This window comes from Triturus cristatus, chromosome 6, assembly GCF_964204655.1.
Source record: "Triturus cristatus chromosome 6, aTriCri1.1, whole genome shotgun sequence".
Taxonomy (NCBI): domain Eukaryota; kingdom Metazoa; phylum Chordata; class Amphibia; order Caudata; family Salamandridae; genus Triturus; species Triturus cristatus.
The window spans coordinates 778,419,313-778,442,151 of NC_140589.1; the positions used below are offsets into that span (position 1 = coordinate 778,419,313).

The 22,839-nt window shown below is 43.9% G+C and overlaps 1 protein-coding gene across 2 annotated transcripts in view; it reads left to right on the forward strand.

The window, feature by feature from the left end:
* Positions 1 to 18,687, forward strand: part of LOC146817864 (amine sulfotransferase-like) — a 278,102-nt gene extending 259,415 nt beyond the window's left edge. The window contains exon 7 of one of the 2 annotated variants that reach the window (XM_085611343.1): positions 16,480 to 18,687. In XM_085611343.1, the coding sequence (XP_085467469.1) occupies positions 16,480 to 16,610 (131 nt within the window). In that variant the 3' untranslated portion in view covers positions 16,611 to 18,687. The remainder of the gene's footprint in view (positions 1 to 16,479) is intronic. The other variant, XM_085611344.1, reaches the window with a different exon arrangement.
* The last annotated feature ends 4,152 nt before the right edge of the window (positions 18,688 to 22,839 follow it).

A 22,839-nucleotide genomic window follows, 5' to 3' on the forward strand; every position in this document is an offset into this window, starting at 1 on the left:
CGAGTCAGCCTTTTCTGTCTTTATCTCTTTCTTTTGTTAGACCCGAGGGCGCGTATGTGTTTTGTTATTATAGTCGGGGAGTTTGCCCTCGCTGGTCTTTTAATCTCCTTGGGCTCCCCTCTTTTGTGTATACACACAGGATTTGTGCCATGTCATGATTTCACACTTGTTTGCACCATTCACGCAGCCTGCACTGGCAGTCTGCATGAATTTGGTTGTCAGTCCCATAGGGTGGCACAATACATGCCGAAGCCCTTAGGGACCCTCTCTAGTACTCATTCCCTAGGTACTAGAGCTGCCATTTACTAGGGATTTTCAGAGGTGCTGATGGTCTTGCCAATTGGGGAACAATTGCACAGTTACCTTGTTTTAAAGAAAGAGCACGGGCACTGGGGACCCAGTTAGCAGGAACCCAGTGCACTTCAGTCAAAATTCCATCAAATACCAGGCAAAAAGTGGGGATGACCATGTAAAAAAGGGGTACTTTCCTACAAATCCCCTGTCCCCAAATGAAAGAGAATTAGACTAACATTTCTCAAGAGAGTCTTTATCTTCTAAGTCGAAAAATCTGGACAGGCCATCTGCATTGACATGGTCAGTCCCAGGTCTGTGCTCTACTATAAAGTCCATTCCCTGTGGGGAGATGGACCACTTCAACAGCTTTGGATTTTCACCTTTCATTTGCATCAGCCATTTCAGAGGCCTATGATCAGTTTGTAGAAGAGAACCAAACAGGTATGGTCTCCGCTTCTTCGGAGACCAAACCACAGCAAAGGCTTCCCTCTCAATTGCGCTCAAACACTGTTCTCTGGGAAGCAACCTCCTGCTAATGAATGCAAAAGGCTGGTCATGGCCATTATTGTTGGTCTGTAATAGGACCTTTCCTTTCCCATGTTCAGAGCATCCGTCTGCACTATGAACTTGCAGCTTTTAGAATGGATGCTGAGCACATTGTTTCCTTCAGAGTGTCAAAAGCCTTTTGACTGCTTATTTTCCAGTTTACCATCTTTGGTTGCTTCCTCGAGGTTAACTCTGTGAGGGGTGTCACAATGGTACCATACCCCTTCCCAAACCTCCTGTAGTACCCAGTCAAGCCAAGGAGTGTCCTGACTTGAGTCTGGGTTGTTAGAGCTACCCGCTCCTCAATTGTTTGGATTTTGGGCTGTAAGGGTTGACCTCGGCCTCTACCGACAGATCCCTGCCCTATTTGGCACCTGATTGCATGGATAGTGAGGCCTGCACTCTGCAGAGCCTTGATGACCTTGCCATGGTGGATCAGGTGATCCTGCCAAGTGGAGCAATAGACAGTAATATCATCAAGATATGCTGCACTAAGAAACTCCAGCACAGCAAGGATTTTGTTCACCAACCTTTGGAAGGTGTCAGGGGCATTCTTTAATCCAAGTGGCAGTACAGAACCTGATAATCTCCATCTAGGGTTTAGAATGCTGATTTCTCTTTTGCTCCTTGGGTCAGATCAATCTGCCAGTACCCTGATGTCAAATCAATAGTACTGACAAATTTGGCTACCACCAACCTGCCAATTAATTCCTCAGCTTTTGGGATAGGGTGTGTATCTGTTTTGGTGACAGCTTAAGACCTCTATAGTCCACACAAAATCTCTGCTCTGGTTTACCACCCTTGGAATGAGGCTTGGGGGAATAAGATCACTGGGCTAGCCCACAAACTTCAGGATGGCTCATTCACCCTTAACTCCAGCAACTTGCTGACTTCAGCCCTGATGCTTTCCTTAACCACCTCATCTCCCTAATCTACCACTGCTGCCAACCCTTTGTCTGATGGCATCAAGAATCGCATGAGTGGCCGCGAACCTTGGAAGGAGGAGCGTCACAACGTGACGAGCATCGGGCATCAATCAGCTGACCGTGGCGAGCACTGTGGCGAGCACTGTGGGCGGAGCCGTGCTGAGCGTTGCGTGCTGAGCGTTGCGAGCGTTGCAGAGAGGTCCGCGAGAGTCCGTGAGAGGCCGTGGTTGACCCGCAGAGACCCGGTTGATTTTTGCGGGTCAGCAGGTGCGACCGGCAGTAGTGGCAGTAGCGGAAGCAGCGGCAGCAGCGGCTGAGAGCGGCTGAGAGCAGGGGGCAGAGGCCAGCTAGGCAGCGTCTGCTGCTAGCCTCGAGGAAGACAAGGTGGCGGAGCAGCGGAGCAGCATCAAGTTAGCACCAAGTAAGCCGACCTGGGGACTTGGGGGTGTGTGGTTGCTACGCCCTATGCACCAAGTTCCTCTACACGTCGCATTGTGCTCCTGCCCCCGCATTCCCCCCCCACCGCTTGCGGTCTCTTAAGCCTTGGTTGCCCTTTCCTGACTGCCCCCGGTTCCGGCCTCTCTGGCTCTCCATCTCGCCTGGCTTCTGCCAGCTTTGGACTCTTAGATCGCCGCTCACCGTTCCGCATCGCTCGGTTCCACTCTACCTTCGCCTCAGTCAGCCAATTGGGCAGTTAGTCAGCTGCTCTGGTCGCCTGTTAGCTCGCCAGTTAGTGGGCTCTCCAGCCTTGGTTCTGCTCCCCCCGCGCCCCTCAACCCCCCCAGCCCGTCGCTACCAGCATTGCTCCCACTGCCCAGGGGGAATTTGGCCCCCTTCCGCTGGCCGAGTTTCCGTCCCCCGGCCGCCGCACTGCGACTCTACCGGCTACTCGAACTGGGTATTGCTTGACCGGTCAGTCGTGGACGCGAAGTCTTGGGGGGGCAGGGTACTGGGAGTTTAGTGGGGGTTTAGATTTGAGGGTCTTCCCCCCAAAGACGTTGGGAGCAATTGTTGGGAGGCCGCGGGTAAGGGATTAGCAAGTGGTTGAGTGGGGTCTAAGCAAGTGGGGGGGTGCCCTTGTCCAAGCTGTCAAAATCAGCTGAGTCTGTTCTCTCCGTCCAGGCCGAGCTTGGATAATCCCAGTAAGCATGTCCGGGAGTCAATCCGGTCTCTCACGCCCCCTCGCGTTCCTGTAAACACACTCCAGTTTGGTTGGCTCTCCCAGCAATTAAGGGTGTACTTGACTAAGGGCTGAACGACCCAGTCTATCAACTCACAGACTTTAATGAGCCTTGCACAACAACAGAAGAGATGAGATCCGGGAATACGAGAAAAGCACCTCCAGCTTTAAAACGGAAGAAATCAAAACGGTTGGCCGCAGTCGCGGAGTCTGCTCCCGCCATTCCGGCGATTGCTCCAGAGTCCTCGGATTTACCGAAGTCTCCCAACCCAAAGGGATGGCAACATACTAATAAAAGCGACATGCAACCATTCCATATATCCTCTGCGTGCTCCTCAAAATCTTACTCGTTACTGGATTACTTTAAAAAAGCACCTGAGGCAACTAAACCTTGCAAACCAATTCAAGCCTCTGAGCCAAATTTGCTCCCCAAATCATCCATCACTCTGGCCCATGATCCGCATGTTTTTATCTTTGGGCAGCACCCGATGTTCGGAAACCTGTTTCAGAATGTGCTATGATTACATCTCAAACACCGGTCTTAAGTCACCATCAACCCTCACCAAGTCAGCCTTCCCTCCCCCATGTTTCTGTTAATCAAGAGTACTGCTCTAATCAGCAACCTTTTGTGAGTCCAACTAATAATCTAAGTCTCCAAGGTCCGCATGTTTCTCAATCAGAGAATTTTTTGGTTATGTCTCCACATAACCCCCAGGACTATGAGACGGCTCCCATTGTGCCTCATTCTCATTTAATTTTTCCACAAATTCATAGACATAATGACTTAATTCCCATTTCTGATACGCTCAGTTCCGGTTCACCGCAGGTCCTAAGTTTTCTGGAGGGGAGCCCAGACCAAGTTATACCGCAACAGCGTCCACTCTCACCCCAAGCAGTAACCTCAACCTTTTAAAAGGTTTTACAAAAGACAGAATTAAAAGATCAACGGCTAGTAGATCTGTCTTTTTCCTTTATGAACACCTTCACTTCACCAAATAGCACACCCCACTCTAGATCAAACAAGCATTGGCATAGCCAATAGGTCTCGCCTTTGGGACCTTTATAAGTGTTTAGCCATGCAACAGTTGCATAACTAAATACTTATAAGGTCCCAAAAGCGAGGCCTATTGGCTATGCAAAGCGGCCGTGCGGCCGCGAAAGTTAAAGTGATCACGATCGGGATCACGATCAAACATCAAAGCGGCCGTGCGGCCGCGAAAGTAAAAGTAATTACGGTCAAGCGCGGCGCGCGCGCCCGCGGACATGCACTGTAGCTCTAGGCTGGCCTGGTAGCACTTTTTGGAGCCCTCTCAATAAGTCTCGCCAGACCAGCGCATGCGCTGGGACAGGCGAGACCTAAAAAGGAGCTTCACCATGATCCTGTCACAACCCCGACCTTCTGGCCCCAATTACTTCAGACTTTTCAATCTACAGTCACGGCCCTAAATTACCATTCGGACAAATTGGACACTCAGGTGGACCTATTGAACACTTTAGCTTTGTTCACAGCAGGGATCGATAGCAAGCTGGACAAATTCAACAATCTAATAATGAGTGCGCAAGCATCTTCAAAACTGGTTCAGTCAATTTGTTGCTGCTCACCTATTATTGATTCCCTTTCCTCGTTCCCAGACTTTTTAACTAGTGTCCTAAATGAAGTGAAACTGATGAAGGGCTGCGTTGTTCCGTCTCGGCTTGACCAACCCCCTCGATCTCTCTTAACACACGAATCAGATAAGGCGATTACCCCAACATCAACGACTTCTGGGGTACAGACGAGAGAGGAACGAAAATGTTCTATGACACAGACCGATCATCAAGATGACCCTCACTCAGCCCAAGGCTCTTTATGTCTGACGGAACCGTTGGTACAAGCCGCTACAAGCCCTCAGACAGTAAATGGGCTTCCTAATGACATTGTTAGTAATAAGGCAGGGTCAAGTGTTAATTCAGCGGTTGTGGCCCCCACCATCCCGGAAATGCTCCACCCCCCCTTGCCACCCTGTAGTAAGAGAGAGCGTAAACGTCAACGAAAACAAAGGAATAAATCAAGACTCAACACCAAAGCTGATCTTCCCAAATTATTCCCGTTGTTTTCAATCGCTACTAACAAAAACACCCCAAGCACATCACTATCTTTAGCAATGCCAGTAAGTTTTTCTCGAAGCCCTCACAAGGCTGACATAACCACAACCACCAACCAACAGATTCCTCTGAGCAGTCTTGAGCAAAGCCTTGTACCACCGGAAAATGGGCCTTCAGAATCTCAGCCGGCCACAAACGAACCAAGAGGCAATTCCACTGAGATAACCACAATGAGGTCATTAGTCACATCACCCCAACCCCAAGTGGCAGTGTTGCCAAGTCCACCTCGACGCAGTCCCACAATCCACAACACAATCTTCAATAATATATCAACTTTATGATTCTCGGACATCCGGGCAAGGCACACGGGCCCTTCACCAACCGCATCAGAGAGCACACTCAGATACTCCAAGTGTCAATCTCTTACAGCCCAACTCATCCCGGATTACCGACACCGTTATTAGAGACATACATTCCCTAAAAATTCTCCTTGCCCCCGAATATAAATCAAAAGGTCGGCAGGACATTCTTAACAGATCAAATATAATTAAATTAGTAAACAGTGTTCCGGGTTTTGAGGCTTTGTTTTCGGACGATATCGAGTCAATTGAATTTCTCCCCCCAAGGGGTTCTCAACCCTCTGAGGTAACCGTGGTGTCCTTTAAGTCTACCATTTGGGCACGACTATTCTTAGACCAAAAGGCCTTATTTCGGAAATGGGGCATCAAAATCTACCCCTACTCCACGCCAGGATACCCCACAGTGTTATCTCAACAACCCTCTACTTTGCTAAGTGGGGAGAAAAATAGGCCATATTCAATCCTTAAAAACGCCTTAGGATCACTACAATCGACCGAAGATGGACGGTCTAATCCCCTGAATTTTGATAGGATTTCTGATTGGGGTTGGCTACCAGCCACTCTGTCCCGTAATATATTAGATTGACCACGTGATGAACATCCCGTAGCCCAGGTCCAATCAGGACGCCTCCTACACCCTTCCTCAACTATTCCGTCCCCCCAGCCACAGTCTTTGCTCACCCTATGTTCATGGAACATTAGTGGTCTCTCTCAGAAATTCACAAATTCAGAGATCCATTCTTTCATTTTTGGTCATGACTTAATTGCCCTTCAGGAAACCTGGGCCTCTCAAACCAGCCCAGTTATTGGTTTCATTGAATTCTGGAAACCGGCAATCAGAACTTGTCTGTACGGCCACCCTAAAGGTGGTCTGTCGATATATGTTTCAAATAACCTAAAAGGCCCGATTGAGATACTGACCTTTGACGAAGACTGGTTACTTGGTGCTAAAATTAGTGGATGGAACAATCAGCGTTCTCTTTTACTCCTTAATGTTTATATCAACCCTAATACCCGTTCAAAAAAGGCCCATCTAACGCGTTTAATGAAAATTGTGTGTGACCTGGTGGTGGATTATCCCAATTTTGATTACATTATTACTGGAGATTTCAACACTAACTTTTTCCAGGGTAATTCCACCGATTACGAAGGGCTTTTTACATCAACAACCCCGGAAGTCAAGGCCCAGTCCAAACCCCCAAACCAAGTGTATTGTGGCCTTGGTGAGCTTTGTGTGCTGCAATTTTAAGTATTGGTTTTCTGGTAATGAACGGCAGATCCACGAATGATACCCCTCCCAATTGGTCCTGGTTAAATGGCCGCAAATGCTCCTACTTAGATTACACCATCTGCAATTCAGCGCTGTTCCATCATCTGAGCAACTATAGTATTCTTCCTCGATCAGGAAGTGATCACCGTCCCCAAGTCGTCATCCTTAATATTCAGCCAGAGTTTCATAAACCTGCCTCAACGACATGCCCAGGAATTTATACAGAAAACCTAAAACGGTTAAAATGGAATGACGATATCAGCCCTAATATCATGGAAGCTTGTTTGGCATTTATAACAGGAAGTTCCGCCGCAGCGGTTTTTTCCACTGGTGCGTGGTCATCCTTCTGCTCCCAATTGACATGTTGTTTTCCTTCTAGCCAACATGCTCACAAGGCTCACTTCAGCCGCCAGTTCCAAATCTCCAGTCAAACAAGGGCATTGAAGAAATCTAGAGACAAAGCTCTGCGGATTCTTAAGGCATCCCCAGGAAACAATGAGTTCTTGAACGGGTATAAAGCAATCCAAAAATTACTCAGGGATGCAATACAATCTGATAAACGACGCCATCTAGCCCAATTTTGGTGCAAACTTCTATGGGAGAGCAAAAGCTGTAACTCTAAAAGATTCTGGCCCCTAATCAACCGCCAAAACTTTAGCTCCTCTAGATCCGGGTCAGCAAATATCGCAGAAGCAGCCTGGTCTGCCTATTTGACTGACCATTTTAGGGCCTCATAGGTCTCTGTGTCTACAGTTTTATCTGCTCCTAAACAACTGACACTCAACCCACAATTGATCAGCAGTAGCTCTATGGTCCGTTCAGATCTACGAAGTGAAGATCTACAAGTCACTCAAGAAATGGTCACCAAAGTACAATCAAAAGCAAGATCTGATGGCGCTCCAGGTCCAAACGGCCTACCACAGTCCCTGTTTAAAACAAACATTGATTTATGGTCGAGATATTTAACCAATCTTTTCAATTGTGCACTGACAAGTTCAACCATACCGGATTCATGGCGAGGGGCAATAATCCATCCGATCTATAAGTCTGGCTCGCATGCTTCTCCAAATAATTACAGACTAATAGCTTTGTTAGATATTGAAGCCAAGTTTTTTGCAGGAACACTATTGGGAGAACTGAGATATTGGGTAGAGCAGAACAATCTGATTCCATTGAACCAAACTGGCTTCACCGCTACCTCTGGTACTATGACCAACTTACTGTCACTGTCTATTATTGTCAACAAAGCATTAGTCACATCCAGCATGGTTTTTTAGATTTTAAAGCTGCATTTGATCGGGTTCCAAGGGCCGCGCTATGGTAGAAGCTAACAAAATGGGGGATCCCAGACAAACTTCTGGATGCAATCATCCAACTCCATTCGGGCAACTGGGGACAAGTGAAGTTGGGGACCGGCACGCATCTCTCTCGGAAAATTATGACAACTAGAGGAGTCAAACAGGGATGTGTGCTGGCCCCCCTTCTTTTCAATCTGTTCATAGCAGATTTGCCATCCTCCCTCGAAGAAACGAACAGTCACTCGCCCAAGATGGGAGGTGTACCGATAAGCAATCTTTTATATGCCGACGATCTGGTCCTTTTCAGTTTGACACGGGTAGGGCTGCAGAGGCTATTAAACAGATTGGAAATCTACACAACCATGAATGGGTTGGAGGTCAATCTAAAGAAAACCCAAGTGGTCACTTTTGGTAGAAAACTACACCGTGGGGGAGGTTGGCTGTTCAACAACTCTAGCCTCAGAATAGGAAACACTTATAAATATCTTGGGGTCACCTTTGACTCCAGGGGTAACTTTAACCAACAACGTAAGGTCGTCTCAGTAAAAGCCATGAACCTACAGGTAAATTTTTGCAAGCTCTCAAGAAATTTGTCTGGCCCAAGCCTGTCCCCATTACTGGAAGTCATGAGAGCAAAAATAGGGCCTACATTGACTTATGGTGCTGAGATTTTTAGGGGGAAACTAAACTCCTCTTTTAACCAACATGTGACGAAACTCTACAAAAAAAATCCTCCACTTGCCCAAATCAGCTTCTGCTGCACAGATCAGATTAGAATTCGGTCTATTAAACTATGAAATTTCAGCCACTGGATTGTATCTAAACCTGTGCCACAAATTGAGACAGGCAAACCCAGGCTCATTGGAGTCCTTAATTTGGTTGGATATTTCCCAGATAAATCCACGCGGCTCTTACAGCCGCCTTTTTAAGGATTCGATCCAAGAAATGTCTGCAGGTGCATTATGGGACCTCGACCCTAGTAAATCAGCATTTAAAACTAGCATTAAGAACTGCACTCGAATGAGGTCCCTGATCATAGATAAAGCCCAATTTGCCAAACGCAGACATGCTTGGGCAACAATGTCTTCGTATGGTCAGTTATCTCCGCATCTTACTTATCTTGCACTTACTCCTTGCACCTAAAAATCAGCTTTATGGCTGCCAGACTGGGCGATTGGCAATTTCTAAAAGATCTGCCCGTCTGGCGCCGTCTGTCAGAGGACGTAATCTGCAGGGGGTGCGGTATGTCTCCCGAAACCATGGAGCATATAGTTTGTCTTTGTCCATCTTTTATGTCACAACGTAGACGTAAATTGAAAACTGAGTGGAACAGGCTGGGAATCAGAACGTGCAGACAAGCAATTATTGCAGCATTAATGCCAGAAAACACAGGTTTAAATATTGCTTTTACAATTATTTTATTCTTTTACGACATGCTTACCGCTCTCTTAAGCAGTAACGGGTTGGTTTGTTTTTATGCTTTTTTAAGAGCTATTTCATTTTATTGTGTAATTTCTCAAATGCTGCTAACACTATTTTTATCTGACTGTTGCTGTGCACAATTGGCTCTCATTTTATGGTCTATTGGACTGTATTTAAGGTCTTTGTCAAACATTTGAATTCAAATGTACTTTAAACGTTATGTTTGTCATTGCATTTTGCACACTAAGTCTTTATTCCATTGATATATCGGTGAAGTTTTTTATTGTAATTTGAAGTTTCTATCAACTACTGCTTTTATGCTAAGGTTCTGTTTTTTAAATGTATTGCTGTGTAACTTTGAGGTGTTCTGTTAAGGATATTTTTATATCTAAATAAAGTATACTAACTTACTTACTTACTTACTTACTTTCCTTAACTTGGTTAGTCTGTCTGTATATTTAGTTTTTTACAAGTGTACTGTTTCGAGTGTTCACATGAGAACACCAGGTTGTATGTCCAGGGGTTAGGGAAAAGAGCCAAGCATACTGCCTCAGAAGTTGTCTGCAGTCAGCTTGCTGTTGGGCAGTGATGGTGTCTGATAAGCCAACTCCTTCAACTGACCCATCTTTAGGACTGTGGGAGAGGAGGTCAGGGAGAGGTTCGCTCTCTTTTTTCCTGATACTCGTCAGTGACCTTCAGCATGGCCACATCACCCCTGTCATACAAAGGTTTCAAGCGGTTTAAATGGATTAGCCTGTGAGGGCTCCTGCAGGTGCCTCGTTCAACTAGGTAGGTGATCTCCCCTTTCCTCTCAAGGATAGGGTAGGCACCCCTCAATTTGTCCTGGAGGGCTCTAGCAGCCACAGACTCCAACACCCATCCATCCTGTCCTGGTTGGAACTCCACCAGTGCAGCCTTTTGGTCATACCAGAGCTTCTGGAGCAGTTGGCTTGCCTCAATATTTCTGGTTGCTTTACCCATATACTCAGCCAAACTTGAATGCAGGCCAAGCACATAGTCCACAATATCTAGCCTCAAGCTCTTTGAGAGGCCTCTCCCAGGTTGATAGTGGTCTCCTCAATGGATGACCAACAGAAGATTTAAGGGACTAAGCCCATTCCCTTCTGTGGCACTTTTCTGTAGGCAAAAAACAGGCATGGCAAAAGGACATTCCATCTCCTTCTAAGGTTTTCAGGGAGCCCCATTATCATACCTTTCATGGTCTTGTAGACTCTCTCAACTAGAAGATGCTTTGTGTGTGATATAGGGTGGTAAACTTGTATGTCACCCCTCACTCATCCCACAAGGCTTTTAGGTAGCCATACATGAAGTTACTCTGTCTGACACCACCTCCTTAGGAAAACCTGTTCTAGTAAAGATACTGATGAGGGTTTAACTGATGAGGGTTCTGGCAACTGCAGGAGCAGTGACAGTCCTAAGTGGAATTGCCTCAGGATACCTGGAGGCATGATCCACTACCACCATTATACATCTGTTTCCTGATGCTGTTGGATGGTCAAGGAGACCAACTTTGTCAATCCCTATCCTTTCAAAGGGAACCCGAACCACTGGAAGTGGAATTAACGGGGCATTTGGGTGGTTACATGTCTTGCCACTGGCTTGACAGGTAACACAGGACCTACAAAACTCATCCACCTTCTGGGACATGTTTGGTCAGTAGGAGTGATTGACTAGCCTATTCCAAGTATTTGCCTGGCCAATATGCCCAGCTAAGGGGATGTCAAGGGCCAATGAGAGTAAGAACTATCTGTATTGCTGAGCACTACCACTCTCCCAGTGGCACAAGGTTTGGGAACTCTAACCTCAGTATACAGGATCCCCTCCTCCCAATAGGTCCAGTGAGAGCCACTGACATCTCCTATTTTCTGTGCAGCAGCTTGCTGCCTCAGGCTTTCACTACTGGGACACGTTTGCTGTCCCTGGCACATCTCTTCCCTAGAGAGTCCCTCTGGGCCTAGGAGATCTGCTGTGTAATGCCCAAGTTCCTAAGGCTCAGTTCCCTCTAAGGCTGACAGGTCTTCTCCATGAGGAGATGAGACCTCAACTTGTCTCTGCTTAGAAGTTGGTTTCTGAGCCTTCTTGCCTTTTCTCTTGGAGGATTGGGCCAATATTCCAGGCTTCAATTCCTCTTTTTTACCCTGGGCTTTAGTCTGTGCTATCGGTTTTACACACAACTATTCAGGTATTCCCAGCATGGCTGCATAGAATCATAGGTCTACTTGAGCCCATGCTGAGGTCACCAGATCATTCTCCTAGCATTCAACAAGAATTGCAGAGGACACAACCACCTTCTTTTGGCCAGTAACCCCTTACCACTCTAATGAGACTCTAGCGGCCCTTCTCGCCGTGACAGATGACATCCGCTCCCTCCTCGACAGAGGAGAGACTGTGGCTCTCATCCTCCTGGGCCTCTCCGCTGCCTTCGACACAGTCTCTCATTGTACTCTAGCCTGCAGACTCCACAAAGCGGGAATCCAAAAAAGGACCCTCGACTGGATCCGCTCATTTCTCTTCGACAGAACGCAACGTGTCAGACTGTCCCCTTTCCTCTCAGGACCCACACCGACCACCTGTGGAGTCGCCCAAGGATCCTCCATCAGCTCGACCCTGTTCAATGTCTATATGGCACCTCTCGCTTCCATCGTCAGAGCACATGGACTAAACATCGCATCGTACGGTGATGACACCCATCTCATCCTCTCCCTATCCAACAAACCCAACATCTCCGAACACAACTACCAAGAAAGAATGGAAGTAGTTGCCAGATGGAAAAAGAACAGCTGCCTACCACTTAACACAGAAAAAAACAAAGTACTCATCATGGACCCACACCCTGACAACTAGAGCGACACCTGGTCGCCGCCCGCCCTTGGGAACTCACCCTCCCCCACAGACCATGCACGCAACCTCAGAATCATCGTGGACTCCGAACTCAAAATAGACTGCAGATCAATGCTGTCACCTCTTCCTGCTACCAATCCCTCCACCTCCTCTGAAAGACCTTCAACTGGATTCCCCTCGAACACAGGAAAACAGTCACCCACATCTTCATACGCAGCAGAATGGACTACGGCAATGTGCTCTAAGCTGGGAACAACAAGAACCTCACCTGCAAACTCCAGAACATCCAGAAAGCCGCCACCAGACTTGTCTTCGACCTTCCGCGCCACTGCCACATTAGCCAATACCTACGGACACTACACTGGCTCCCCATCGAGAAGAGAATCACTTTCAAGTTCCACACCCACGCCCACAAAGCCAACACCTACGAACACTACACTGGCTCCCCATCGAGAAGAGAATCACTTTCAAGTTCCACACCCACGCCCACAAAGCCAACACCTACAAACACTACACTGGCTGCCCGTCGAGAAGAGAATCACTTTCAAGCTCCTCACCCACACCCACAACACCAGACAAGCCTCTCGTTCCATGCACCTCAAAGATCCCTCCACTCGGCCCAGCTCTCTCTTGCGACGGAACCCCGCATCACAAAGACCAGAACAGGAGGACGCTCCTTCTCCTTTCTCACAGCCAAGGCATGGAACACCCTCCCTCCCCACCTCTGACAAACACTCTCACTCGCCAGTTCCCTGAAGGGACTCAAGACCTTTCTCTTCACCGAAGCACCATGACGTCCTGGAGACGCGCACCCCCCCCGCCCAGTGCCTTGTGACCCTTTAGGGTGAGTAGTGCGCTTTGCAAACCCCTGATTGATTGATGACATCATAGCCATGGGATGAACCTTAGTATGGTTATCAGCACTGATGACTGGATACGTTTGTCCAGCCAAGTACTGCTCTTAGGATATCAGCTTTTCAGTCACCATGGTGACACATGCACCTGTATCCCTCAGTGCTTCTACTCTAACCCCATTGATATGTGGCTGTTGTCTGTATTCCTCCAGGTAGTTGGGCCAGACAGCCAGGGCAGCTACATCCACCCCACCCTCTGAAATTACGGTATCTTCAGTATGCTCACTGACCTGGTCTTGGCATACCAAGGATCCGATCTGGTGACTCACCCCCCCAGTGACAACTGGTGGTTCTCTAGGGGAAGCATTTCTGTGACAGGAAGGGTCCTCAGTTTGGTGTCCATTGGCCTTATAATTGAAACACTAAGCATTTTGGGATCCCAGTTCTTACCCTGGTACGCACCCTTCGAATGTCTCTGGGTTCCCCCATCCTAAACAGGTTTTTAAGGGGCCTTTAGAAGACTCTTTACCTTCTTCTCTAGACTGTCACACATATTTCCCTTGGGGGGATTAGCAATCTCTTTATTTTGTTCACCACCTCCATGAGACATTTTGGACACCCTAATCTTGCCCTAATGGTCAGCCTTCTTCCCCAACTCCTGAGGAAAGACCAAACCTAGGTCCACAAAGTAATGATGTAATTTTTCAGAAGTACAGTTCTTAACAGATGCTTCTTTATAAGTAACCTATAAAGCCCATCATAGTCTTGCACCACCTTACTCCCTTTTAACCAACCATCTAGGCCCTCATTTATGGGAATTTGGCAAAGGGCAGTGCAGCAAGTCAGTTTGGTGCATTGCCCTTCGCCAAATTGAAAGGGCAGGAAAGCACCATTTTATGCAATATGCTGCATTCCTGTCCTTTACCCCGTGCTGGCGCTGTTTAGGCAGCCAAGCGCCGATGCAGGCATGCTTGCACCATGGTGCAAGGGTGCCTGTGTTGTCAGCAGGATTGGTTTTGTGCAGGGAGAGGAACCTTCCTGCACAGAAACAATCCTAAGAGGCATTTATGTGTGCTATAGAATGCAGCACACATTGATTGTGGAAGAAACAAGGAAAATTAAGTTATTTCTGCTCGTTACACCTTACCTCGGGAGGCATAAGGTTTTGTGATTCCCCAGGTTTACATGCTCTTGTAAATCTGGGGAATTGTCAAAATCAATGGGTGCTGTGTGTGAAAACCCACCGTAACGCCAATAGCGTGCCTCCTGAGCTCAGAGTAAGGCAAGGCAGCGATTTGCGCTGCCTTGCCTTACTTCAGATCTGTGAGGCCATTCAAAGCCACACATAGTGGCCTTGCATGGCCTCATAGATACAAGTTTGTGATTTGGCCACTGGAGTGCCACAAAAAGTGATGCTCCGGTGGCGCAAGGGGCTCGTAAATATGCCCCTTAGTGTTTTAACTAAAAAGTAAATAAATCAACCCAGGACTTACTAGCTTTTGTGAATATCCCTGAACTTAATACTGTACTCCTCAGTGGTGAGTTCAAAGTCCTCAATCTGAGTGTTCTTCATGAGGTAATAGGACTCAGCATCTTCATCATTTAGTTTCAGGAGTCTATCCCTGCACTTACCTGAGAAAATCTCCCAGAGTAGAGAGCCTCAACACTTTTGGTTGAGCTTTCTCATTTTACAAGCCCTCTCTAAGGCTGTAAACCATTTTGTGATATCATCACCCTCAGCATTTTTGGGAACAATCCCTTTGGAGATTTAGGGTCAGGCCCAGGGAAGGAGGGTCAGAATATTTATTTTTTAAAAAGAGGGGCAAATTGCTGGAGTCCCACCCCCTTTCACCACCACTCTGCAAACACGCCTCCTGGCAAACAACAGGTTGGTGGATAAAGTCCCCTTGGGTGCAGAGGATCCTTGAGGGCCAACACACCCTCCTCTTACCTCCAGTAAGTTCCACAGAGCATTTAGCTGAGAGGAAGTCAGAGATCACACCCCCTTTCTCCACCACTCTGCAAACGTGCCTCCAGGCACACAAAGGTTGGGGGATGAGATCCCCTTGGCTCTAGAGTGTCCCTGGGGGCCAACAAACCCTCCTTTTACCTCCAAAAAGTACCATACAGAATAACTGCTAGGAAGACTTCAGAGGCCACACCCCCTTTCTCCACCACTCTGCAAACACCCCTCGTGGCACACTGCTGGTTGGGGGATGAAGTCCACTAGGCTGCAGAGGGTCCTTTGAGGCCAAAAAGCCCTCCTGTTACCTCCAGTAATTCCCACACTACAGGATTGCTGAGAGGTCTTCGAAGGCCATGCTGCCTTTCTCCACCACTATGCAAACGCCCCTCCTGGCACGCTGCTGGTTGCGTGATGAAGTCACCTTGGATGCCGAGGGTCCTTGGGAGCCAACAAGCCCTCCTATTACCTCCAGTAAGTCCCACAGAGCGCGATTGCTGAGAGGACTTCGGAGGCCCCGCCCCAATTCTCCACCACTCTGCAAACGCCACTACTAGTTAAAAAATCATAGAAGTATACTTTAAAAAGCAAAGGTTACAGGCATGTTATAGTTAGGCAATAGAGTTTGAAAAACCTGAGAAATTCACTTAAAAAAACAAAGCTTGTAGAGTCGTTATAGTAAGGAAATCTTTTTTTTTCAACTTAGAAATTCATGGAAAAAGCAAAGGTTACAGGGACGTTATAGTTAAGCTCAAATTTCACTTGTACAAAACCTGGTAATTTCAGCAGTTATAGTGAGCTGAGGTAACTATATCTTACCCCCACAATACACTGCTTATGACCTCACATATTACATCACTTATGACATGTTCAGTGACTTCACTGAAGACAGCAGCACCCTTAGATAAAGGAAAAATTAGGAGAAATAAACGTATTTCTTCTCGTTGCTCCTACCTTACTCCTCCCCGGGAGAGGCATATGAATCTTACGCATTCCCAGGTTTACAAAGACTTGTACAGTTACCTACCTAAAGCATTTCTGTTTTATTAAGTTTCATTTATCATATTTTATTTCTCATGTTCAGAATTTGGGACAATGCACGGCAAGAAAATTATCATTCGGAAATAAGCTGGAAAGCAACGAGCTAGTAGGAAGACATTTTTTCAACTTATTTGATTTTTACAAAGTGTCCACAGCACTCTTCTCTTTAAAGGGGATCAATTATAACCTGAATGAGACTTTACCACTCGTCAGTGGGAATCTTAGTTTTTTGTTAGATATTTTTCCATAGAGCAAATGGCCAATCTAGTATAGCTGCTTACAAAATATTGTGGCAGCCTGCAGTATGTTCATTATTTCTTTCCAATTCTTGCAAGTTCTAAATATCTCACTACTTCTGTACCTTGTCTCTGTCTTACAGGCACCATTGGAGACTGGAAAAATTTACTGACTGTGGCACAAAGCGAAAGATTTGACAAAATATTTCAGGAAAAGATGAAAGATCTGCCAATAAAATTTATTTGGGATATCAATGAAAAAATGCCTTGTTAGAATTAGATGGCTAAATATGATTTTACCAACTACAAATCTTATCCTGATTAGATTGGTAAATCTAATATATTGACATGATCTTTGCGTTTTCTGTTTATTTACCCCATTCCCTTTGATATATTTGTGTATTTGAGTGCACATTTCTCATTTATAAAGTAGTTCTGCCTTTAGAACCGATTGTACATTTACAACATATAACATTAGTCTTAACACAATTTGATAGTTCATCATTCATTCATATATGTATCAACATGTTTTATAATGTGTGATAGAATGTAAAGGATGGCCAAATTAACTAATCTGCTTATTTTTGCATGTTACATCCTTCATCACAAAGCCTTCCCTTCTCAAAATACTTATAAAAGTGCATCTATGCCAGGTACAGACATGTATTAGGCTGAGAAGAGGTTTCAAGTTCCTGGGTGACTGGAAGTTCATGCAAGCTGAGCTGAAAACGGATCACTGACGAAATATTGATGAAAAAATATCGATGACAAAAATATCGATGAAAAAATATAGAATGCAAAAATATCGACTCCAGTGGCGGCTCGCACAGATAACGCTGTGGGGCGGTGAGGCTGGGCAGGGGCGGGGCTGGGTGGGGGTAGTGCAGTGTGACATATGACGGGAAAGTGGAGAATAAGGAAATAAATAAATAAAAGCACTTACTTTGAGCTCGCAGCATCGCCGAGTCCGCAATGCAATTTCCATAATTAACAGAATTAATAATAATTTTAAGTATAATTATTAATACCAACAATTAATAAATTTCATTGAATATGCATTCTTTAACACTATAATATGCCCAACACAAACCCAAAATGATTTACAAAAATACCATGATTCATTACTAATTAATTAATTTTAATTAACAACTAATTATTAATTCATCAATTAAAAATAAATTACTTCCCACCCCTCCCACCATTTACACCTATAAACACCACAACACACACACAAAATTAATTACACAATTACCATCATTAATTACTAATTAATTAATTCAAAATAACTAATTATTAATTCATCAATTAACTATAAATTAATTCCCACCCTTCCCATTTTCACCTATAAACACCACAACACACACCTAAAAATAATGACACAATTAACATCATTAATTGCCAATGAATTAATTAAAATTAATTAACAACTAATTATTATATAGTTAATAAACAATTAATTTAAACATTTAACACTTTAACATCCTAATTCAACAAATATTAATTAATAAAAAATATTCAATAAATGTACTATAGTTAAATTACTTCCCACCCTATTCCCCTATAAACCCACAAGCTGCTACGGTACTAAAAACGCAAAATTCAAATAGAAATAAATAAATAACTACTTAAGCTAATCAATAATTTTACTATAATTAAATTGCTTCACACAATATTCCCCAATGAACCCACAACCCACTACGGAACAAAAAACGCAAAATTAAAAAAAAAATGTATGACTACTAACATTTTAATGCATATAACAAAAATACAAACAATTCTTATATAAAAAATACATGCATCACTAACATATAAATTATATACTAAAATACATAACGTATAAAAATCATAATTTTTAACATCTATATTTTTGCAAATGATAGTAAACACTTTGATATTTTTTACATCAATATTACTTACCCAAAATCGATATTCTTGCCACGATATTTGGGCAATTCGATATTTTTTACTCAATATTCTGTCTCTGCACCGCTGCAAGCCACCCAAGCAAAGGCCATCAGCTCTTAGGAGCCAGCTTGCATTTATTAGCTCAGGAAATACCAAATCTAAGACAAAGAGCAACCTACTTGAAGAGCAGAATAACATGCTTGGTGTTTAGCTACAGTATGCAGGGTAGAGGCCACCTCAAGAAACTCAGACTTGCACAATCGGTGCTATGGTAGCTTAGCTATAGGCTAAAAGGGAGGGGTTGGCTAACAAAGACTGGTTCTATCGTTCAAAGCAGTGAATTACTGAAACACAATTATAAGGTGACAATTCTTCTTAATATTTTGCTTATTAATTGCTTTCATCGCCACAAGTATGCTTGTTTTTAATAAAGTCTTTAAAATATATAGTGTGGATTCTTTTGTTTGCACATCCATGGTGGTAGGGGTTTGGAACTGACTAATAAATAAATAATCCTGTAAATCCCACAGGACTGATTGTTGCCAAGAACATATCCTCTACATGAAATTCACATGTGGTTGGTGGGTTACAGTCTAACAGATTTCTGGTGTTGGGATGGTGTATTGTGTTTGTGACTGTGCTTTAGCCAGTAGGTCTTGAGGAGTCTAAAACCTGCCGTAGTTTGCAAAGCTGTAAATAATGTTTCCGCATACAGACATTTGATTAGAAAATGTATAGAAAAATATCAATACTTGGTTCACAGTTGGTGATTCTAGATTATGTCCGGGATCATAAAATAAGTTGTTTTTTCATTTTGTACTCTGCTTTAAACATGTGTTATTTTGTCTTAACAAGATCAAATCAAGATCAGTAAATAGGCCACTGTTCAGGTAAAACCTCTGGCCTCAGGATGAGTGTCTGAGTAAGGGGCCTGGTAATTCTCCACAGCAGTTATTTTTATCATTGAAGATGAGTAACTCTGGGTGGGAAAAACAGCAGAATCATAAGTTGATTCTTTTTTTTCTGTGTTGAAATGTTTTATTGAATTTTACAATAAAATACATAGTAACACAGGATTAGCAAAACAATGGATTATCGATAAATATTAAAAACATATTTTGATGACAAGTATGGACGAATAAGTAGAGTAAATAAGGAATCATACTATGTCTAATATATAAATAAATAAATAAGTGAATAGATAAATAGTAGAAGTAACATGAAGAAGAAGTAGATAGTGCATATATTAAAATATCTAAAATATGAAAAAATCTAAATGTAAATAAGAAACAATAACTTTGTACAAGATAATTATATTAATAAGATCAGAGCACCAAAGTTTAAAGAAGAGTAGAAAGTTGATATGGAAAGTGGAAGGAAGAAGAAAGTAAGAGAAAAGAGGTAAACTTTAAAGAGCATAATGAAAGAGCAGTGAGAAATAAAAAGAGTAGAGACATAGTAATGGAGGAGAGGGAAGGAAACAGAGGAAAGGAAAGGAAATGGTAAAGGGAGAGGGAAAAAAGGAGAGGAAATACACAAGGATGTAAATTAATGAATCAATTAATTAAATTGTTTGCATTAGGAGAGAGAGTGGGATTAATAACATCGTCAATTTTAGCTTTTAAGAAAGGAGACCAAGTTTGGAGGAAAATATAAACTTGGTCCTGGAGGTTATAGGTTGTACGCTCATGTAAGGCCGTCTGCATCATTGCCACTAGCCATTCTTCCTGAGAGGGTAGAGATGGAGATTTCCAATGGCGCAAAATACAAATTTTTGCTGTAGCTAGCGCAATATGTAAGAGACAAATTTGTGGTTTAGAAAGCTTCGGAAAGTTGCGGAAATCATGCAAAAGGATGGTAGCAGATGTAAATGGTAAAGATAATGACATTGTGGAATGCAAAGTTCTGCCAACGAAGGTCCAAAAAGACCTGGTTTCTGAACATTTGCAAATAATATGAGCTATGTCACAGCCAGAGTTGGAACATCTCCAGCAATTAGTGTGTGAAAGTAGTCCAGCGTTATGTAATTTAGTCGGTGACCAATGCCAGTCATGGAGGATTTTAAATATACAAAATGTAAGCCTTGCTTCACGAACTACTTTATGTAATCACTCCAATATCTGGTCCCATTCAGAAGCCGTAGATGAAATAGATAAACGGGATTGACATTTATTTTGAAGAGCATGGGAGAGAGATTGTGAAAATAAAGGAAGCATAAAGGTCATTCCTTTAAGCTTTCCCCACAAATTTAGGTAAGACATTATTGGGGACACCTGGAGCTACCAAGGGGGAGATCTCAGGTGCTTCTTCAAACATTGTTGAAGTTGAGAATATTTAGAGGAGTGTTGTATAGGAAGATTAAATTCCTCGCATAATTGAGAGAAGGTTTTGAAATTTCCATCATGAAGAAGTTGATCTGGGGAGTAAATGCCAGCTGCTTTCCATAAAGGCCAGGATAAAGTGCGACCATTAATACGCATAGCTGAATTATTCCATAGGGGAGCCTTAGCATGAATACGCGCGTTTGAGCCTAGTATACGATGTCCACTCTGCCAAGATTTGTGCATGACTGATAAGATCAGATTTTTGGGGTCAGTAGAGCTAGTGCCACTACCATATAAAAGAGAAAGATCTGGATCTTTGGATAAAAGATGACGCTCAATGGAGACCCATTGCGGAATATCTTTAGTTCCTGGCAGAAAATAAGAGAGTTGGGAGATGTGTAAAGCAAGGAAATAGTGTTCGATGGATGGAAGACCCATACCTCCATATAACTGGTGGGCTTTTAATTTTACTATAGCAAGACGTGGCTTAGCTGAGCCCCATATGAAAGTCTTAATCTTGGAATCTATTGATCTAAGGGTAGCTAAAGGAATCTGGAGGGGAAGCATACCTAGAATATAAATGAAACGCGGAAGGGTGACCATTTTAATAGCTTAAACTCTACCCCAAAAAGATAGTCCTAAAGCTTTCCACTTATCAAAATCCCTCTGCATTTGAGAAAATAAAGGAACTAAAGTGTCTGCAGCCATATTTTACAAACCTTTGTTGACTAAAATTCCTAGATATTTAAGATGTGAAGACTGCCAGTGAAAAGGAAATCCGCGAATCACTGCCTTTGTAGTGCCATCAGTAATGGGTAATGCTTCACTTTTGTCCCAATTTATTTTATAACCCGAAAAGGAGGAAAAATCATTAATAATTTGAAGAAGGGACGGAAGAGATTGGGGTAGATTAGTAACAGTAAGAAGGATATCATCTGCATATAAGTAGATTTTAGAATGTCCAATTGGAAGGGGAACACCTATAATATCATCAGATTGACGGATTGCAGCAGCAAGTGGCTCCATTGCTAAAAGAAAAAGAAGGGGGGACAACGGGCAACCCTGACGCGTTCCCCTCCGAATTGGGAACACATTAGACAAAAAAAGCCGCAATTTACCTGAGCTGAGGGATTGGCATACAGTAAACGCACTTTAGCTATAAATTGATCACCTAACCCAAATTTGTGCATTATAGTAAAAAGATATTTCCATTCAATGCGGTGAAACGCTTTTTCTGCATCAAGCGAAAGAGCCAAGGTATCTTCTGAAAGATGTTTAGCAGACCACAATGTATGGGCCAGTGTGCGGAGATGATTCCGAGAGGAACGCCCCGGAACAAAACCCACTTGAGTATAATGTATTAAGGAGGGCAGTACTTTGCGAAGTCGAGACGCCAAAATGCTGGCCAGGATTTTAATATCACAATTCAATAAGGAAATGGGACGATAACTACTGCATAAAAGAGGGTCTTTGCCAGGTTTAGGCAATGCGGCTATGATTGCCTTATTAGAAAGAGGTCCCAATGATGATTCTCTATCAGCCTCAAGAAATGCAGCATGCAAAGTATCAATCATACTATGACCTGCCCATCGATAAAATTCAGCAGGGAAACCATCCTCCCCAGAGCAGCAATAGCTTTAGAAATCTCATCTCTAGTGATTTCACCATCAAGTAGAGCTCTACCATCATCAGAAAGACGTGGACGATTCACCTTCGCTAAAAGAGAGGACATCTTATCTAGATCAATTTGGATGCCTGGTGTGTATAAGAATTGAAAAAAGGAGGCAAATTCATTAACTATCTCATGGGGTCTTGTAAGTATGTCACCTTGACTCGATCGGATAGCTGGAATAGCCATTGCAGCTTCTCTTTGACGTAATTGTGCAGCTAACAACTGCCCAGCCTTTTCGCCTTGCTCGTAATGTCTCCCCTTCATTCTTTGTAAAGCATATTCAGCTTTGGATGTAAAAAGACCATTAAGGGACATGCGTGCTTGCTCCAATAATTTGCGATTATGCAAGGTAGGATCTAATGTATATAAACGAGAATAAGATTGAATGTCTCGTTCTAATTCTGCTTGTTTTGCAGAATTATTCTTGTTAGCGAGAGCTGCATCACGCATTAACTGCCCCCTAATAGTGGCCTTAGTTGCCGCCCATACAGTCCTTTTGGAAGTGACAGAGCCCTCATTATCAGAGAGATAATCTTGGAGATGGGATTGTAATTGAAGTTTACCCTTGGGTGTCCTGTGTCTCTGAATGCTCATACGCCATG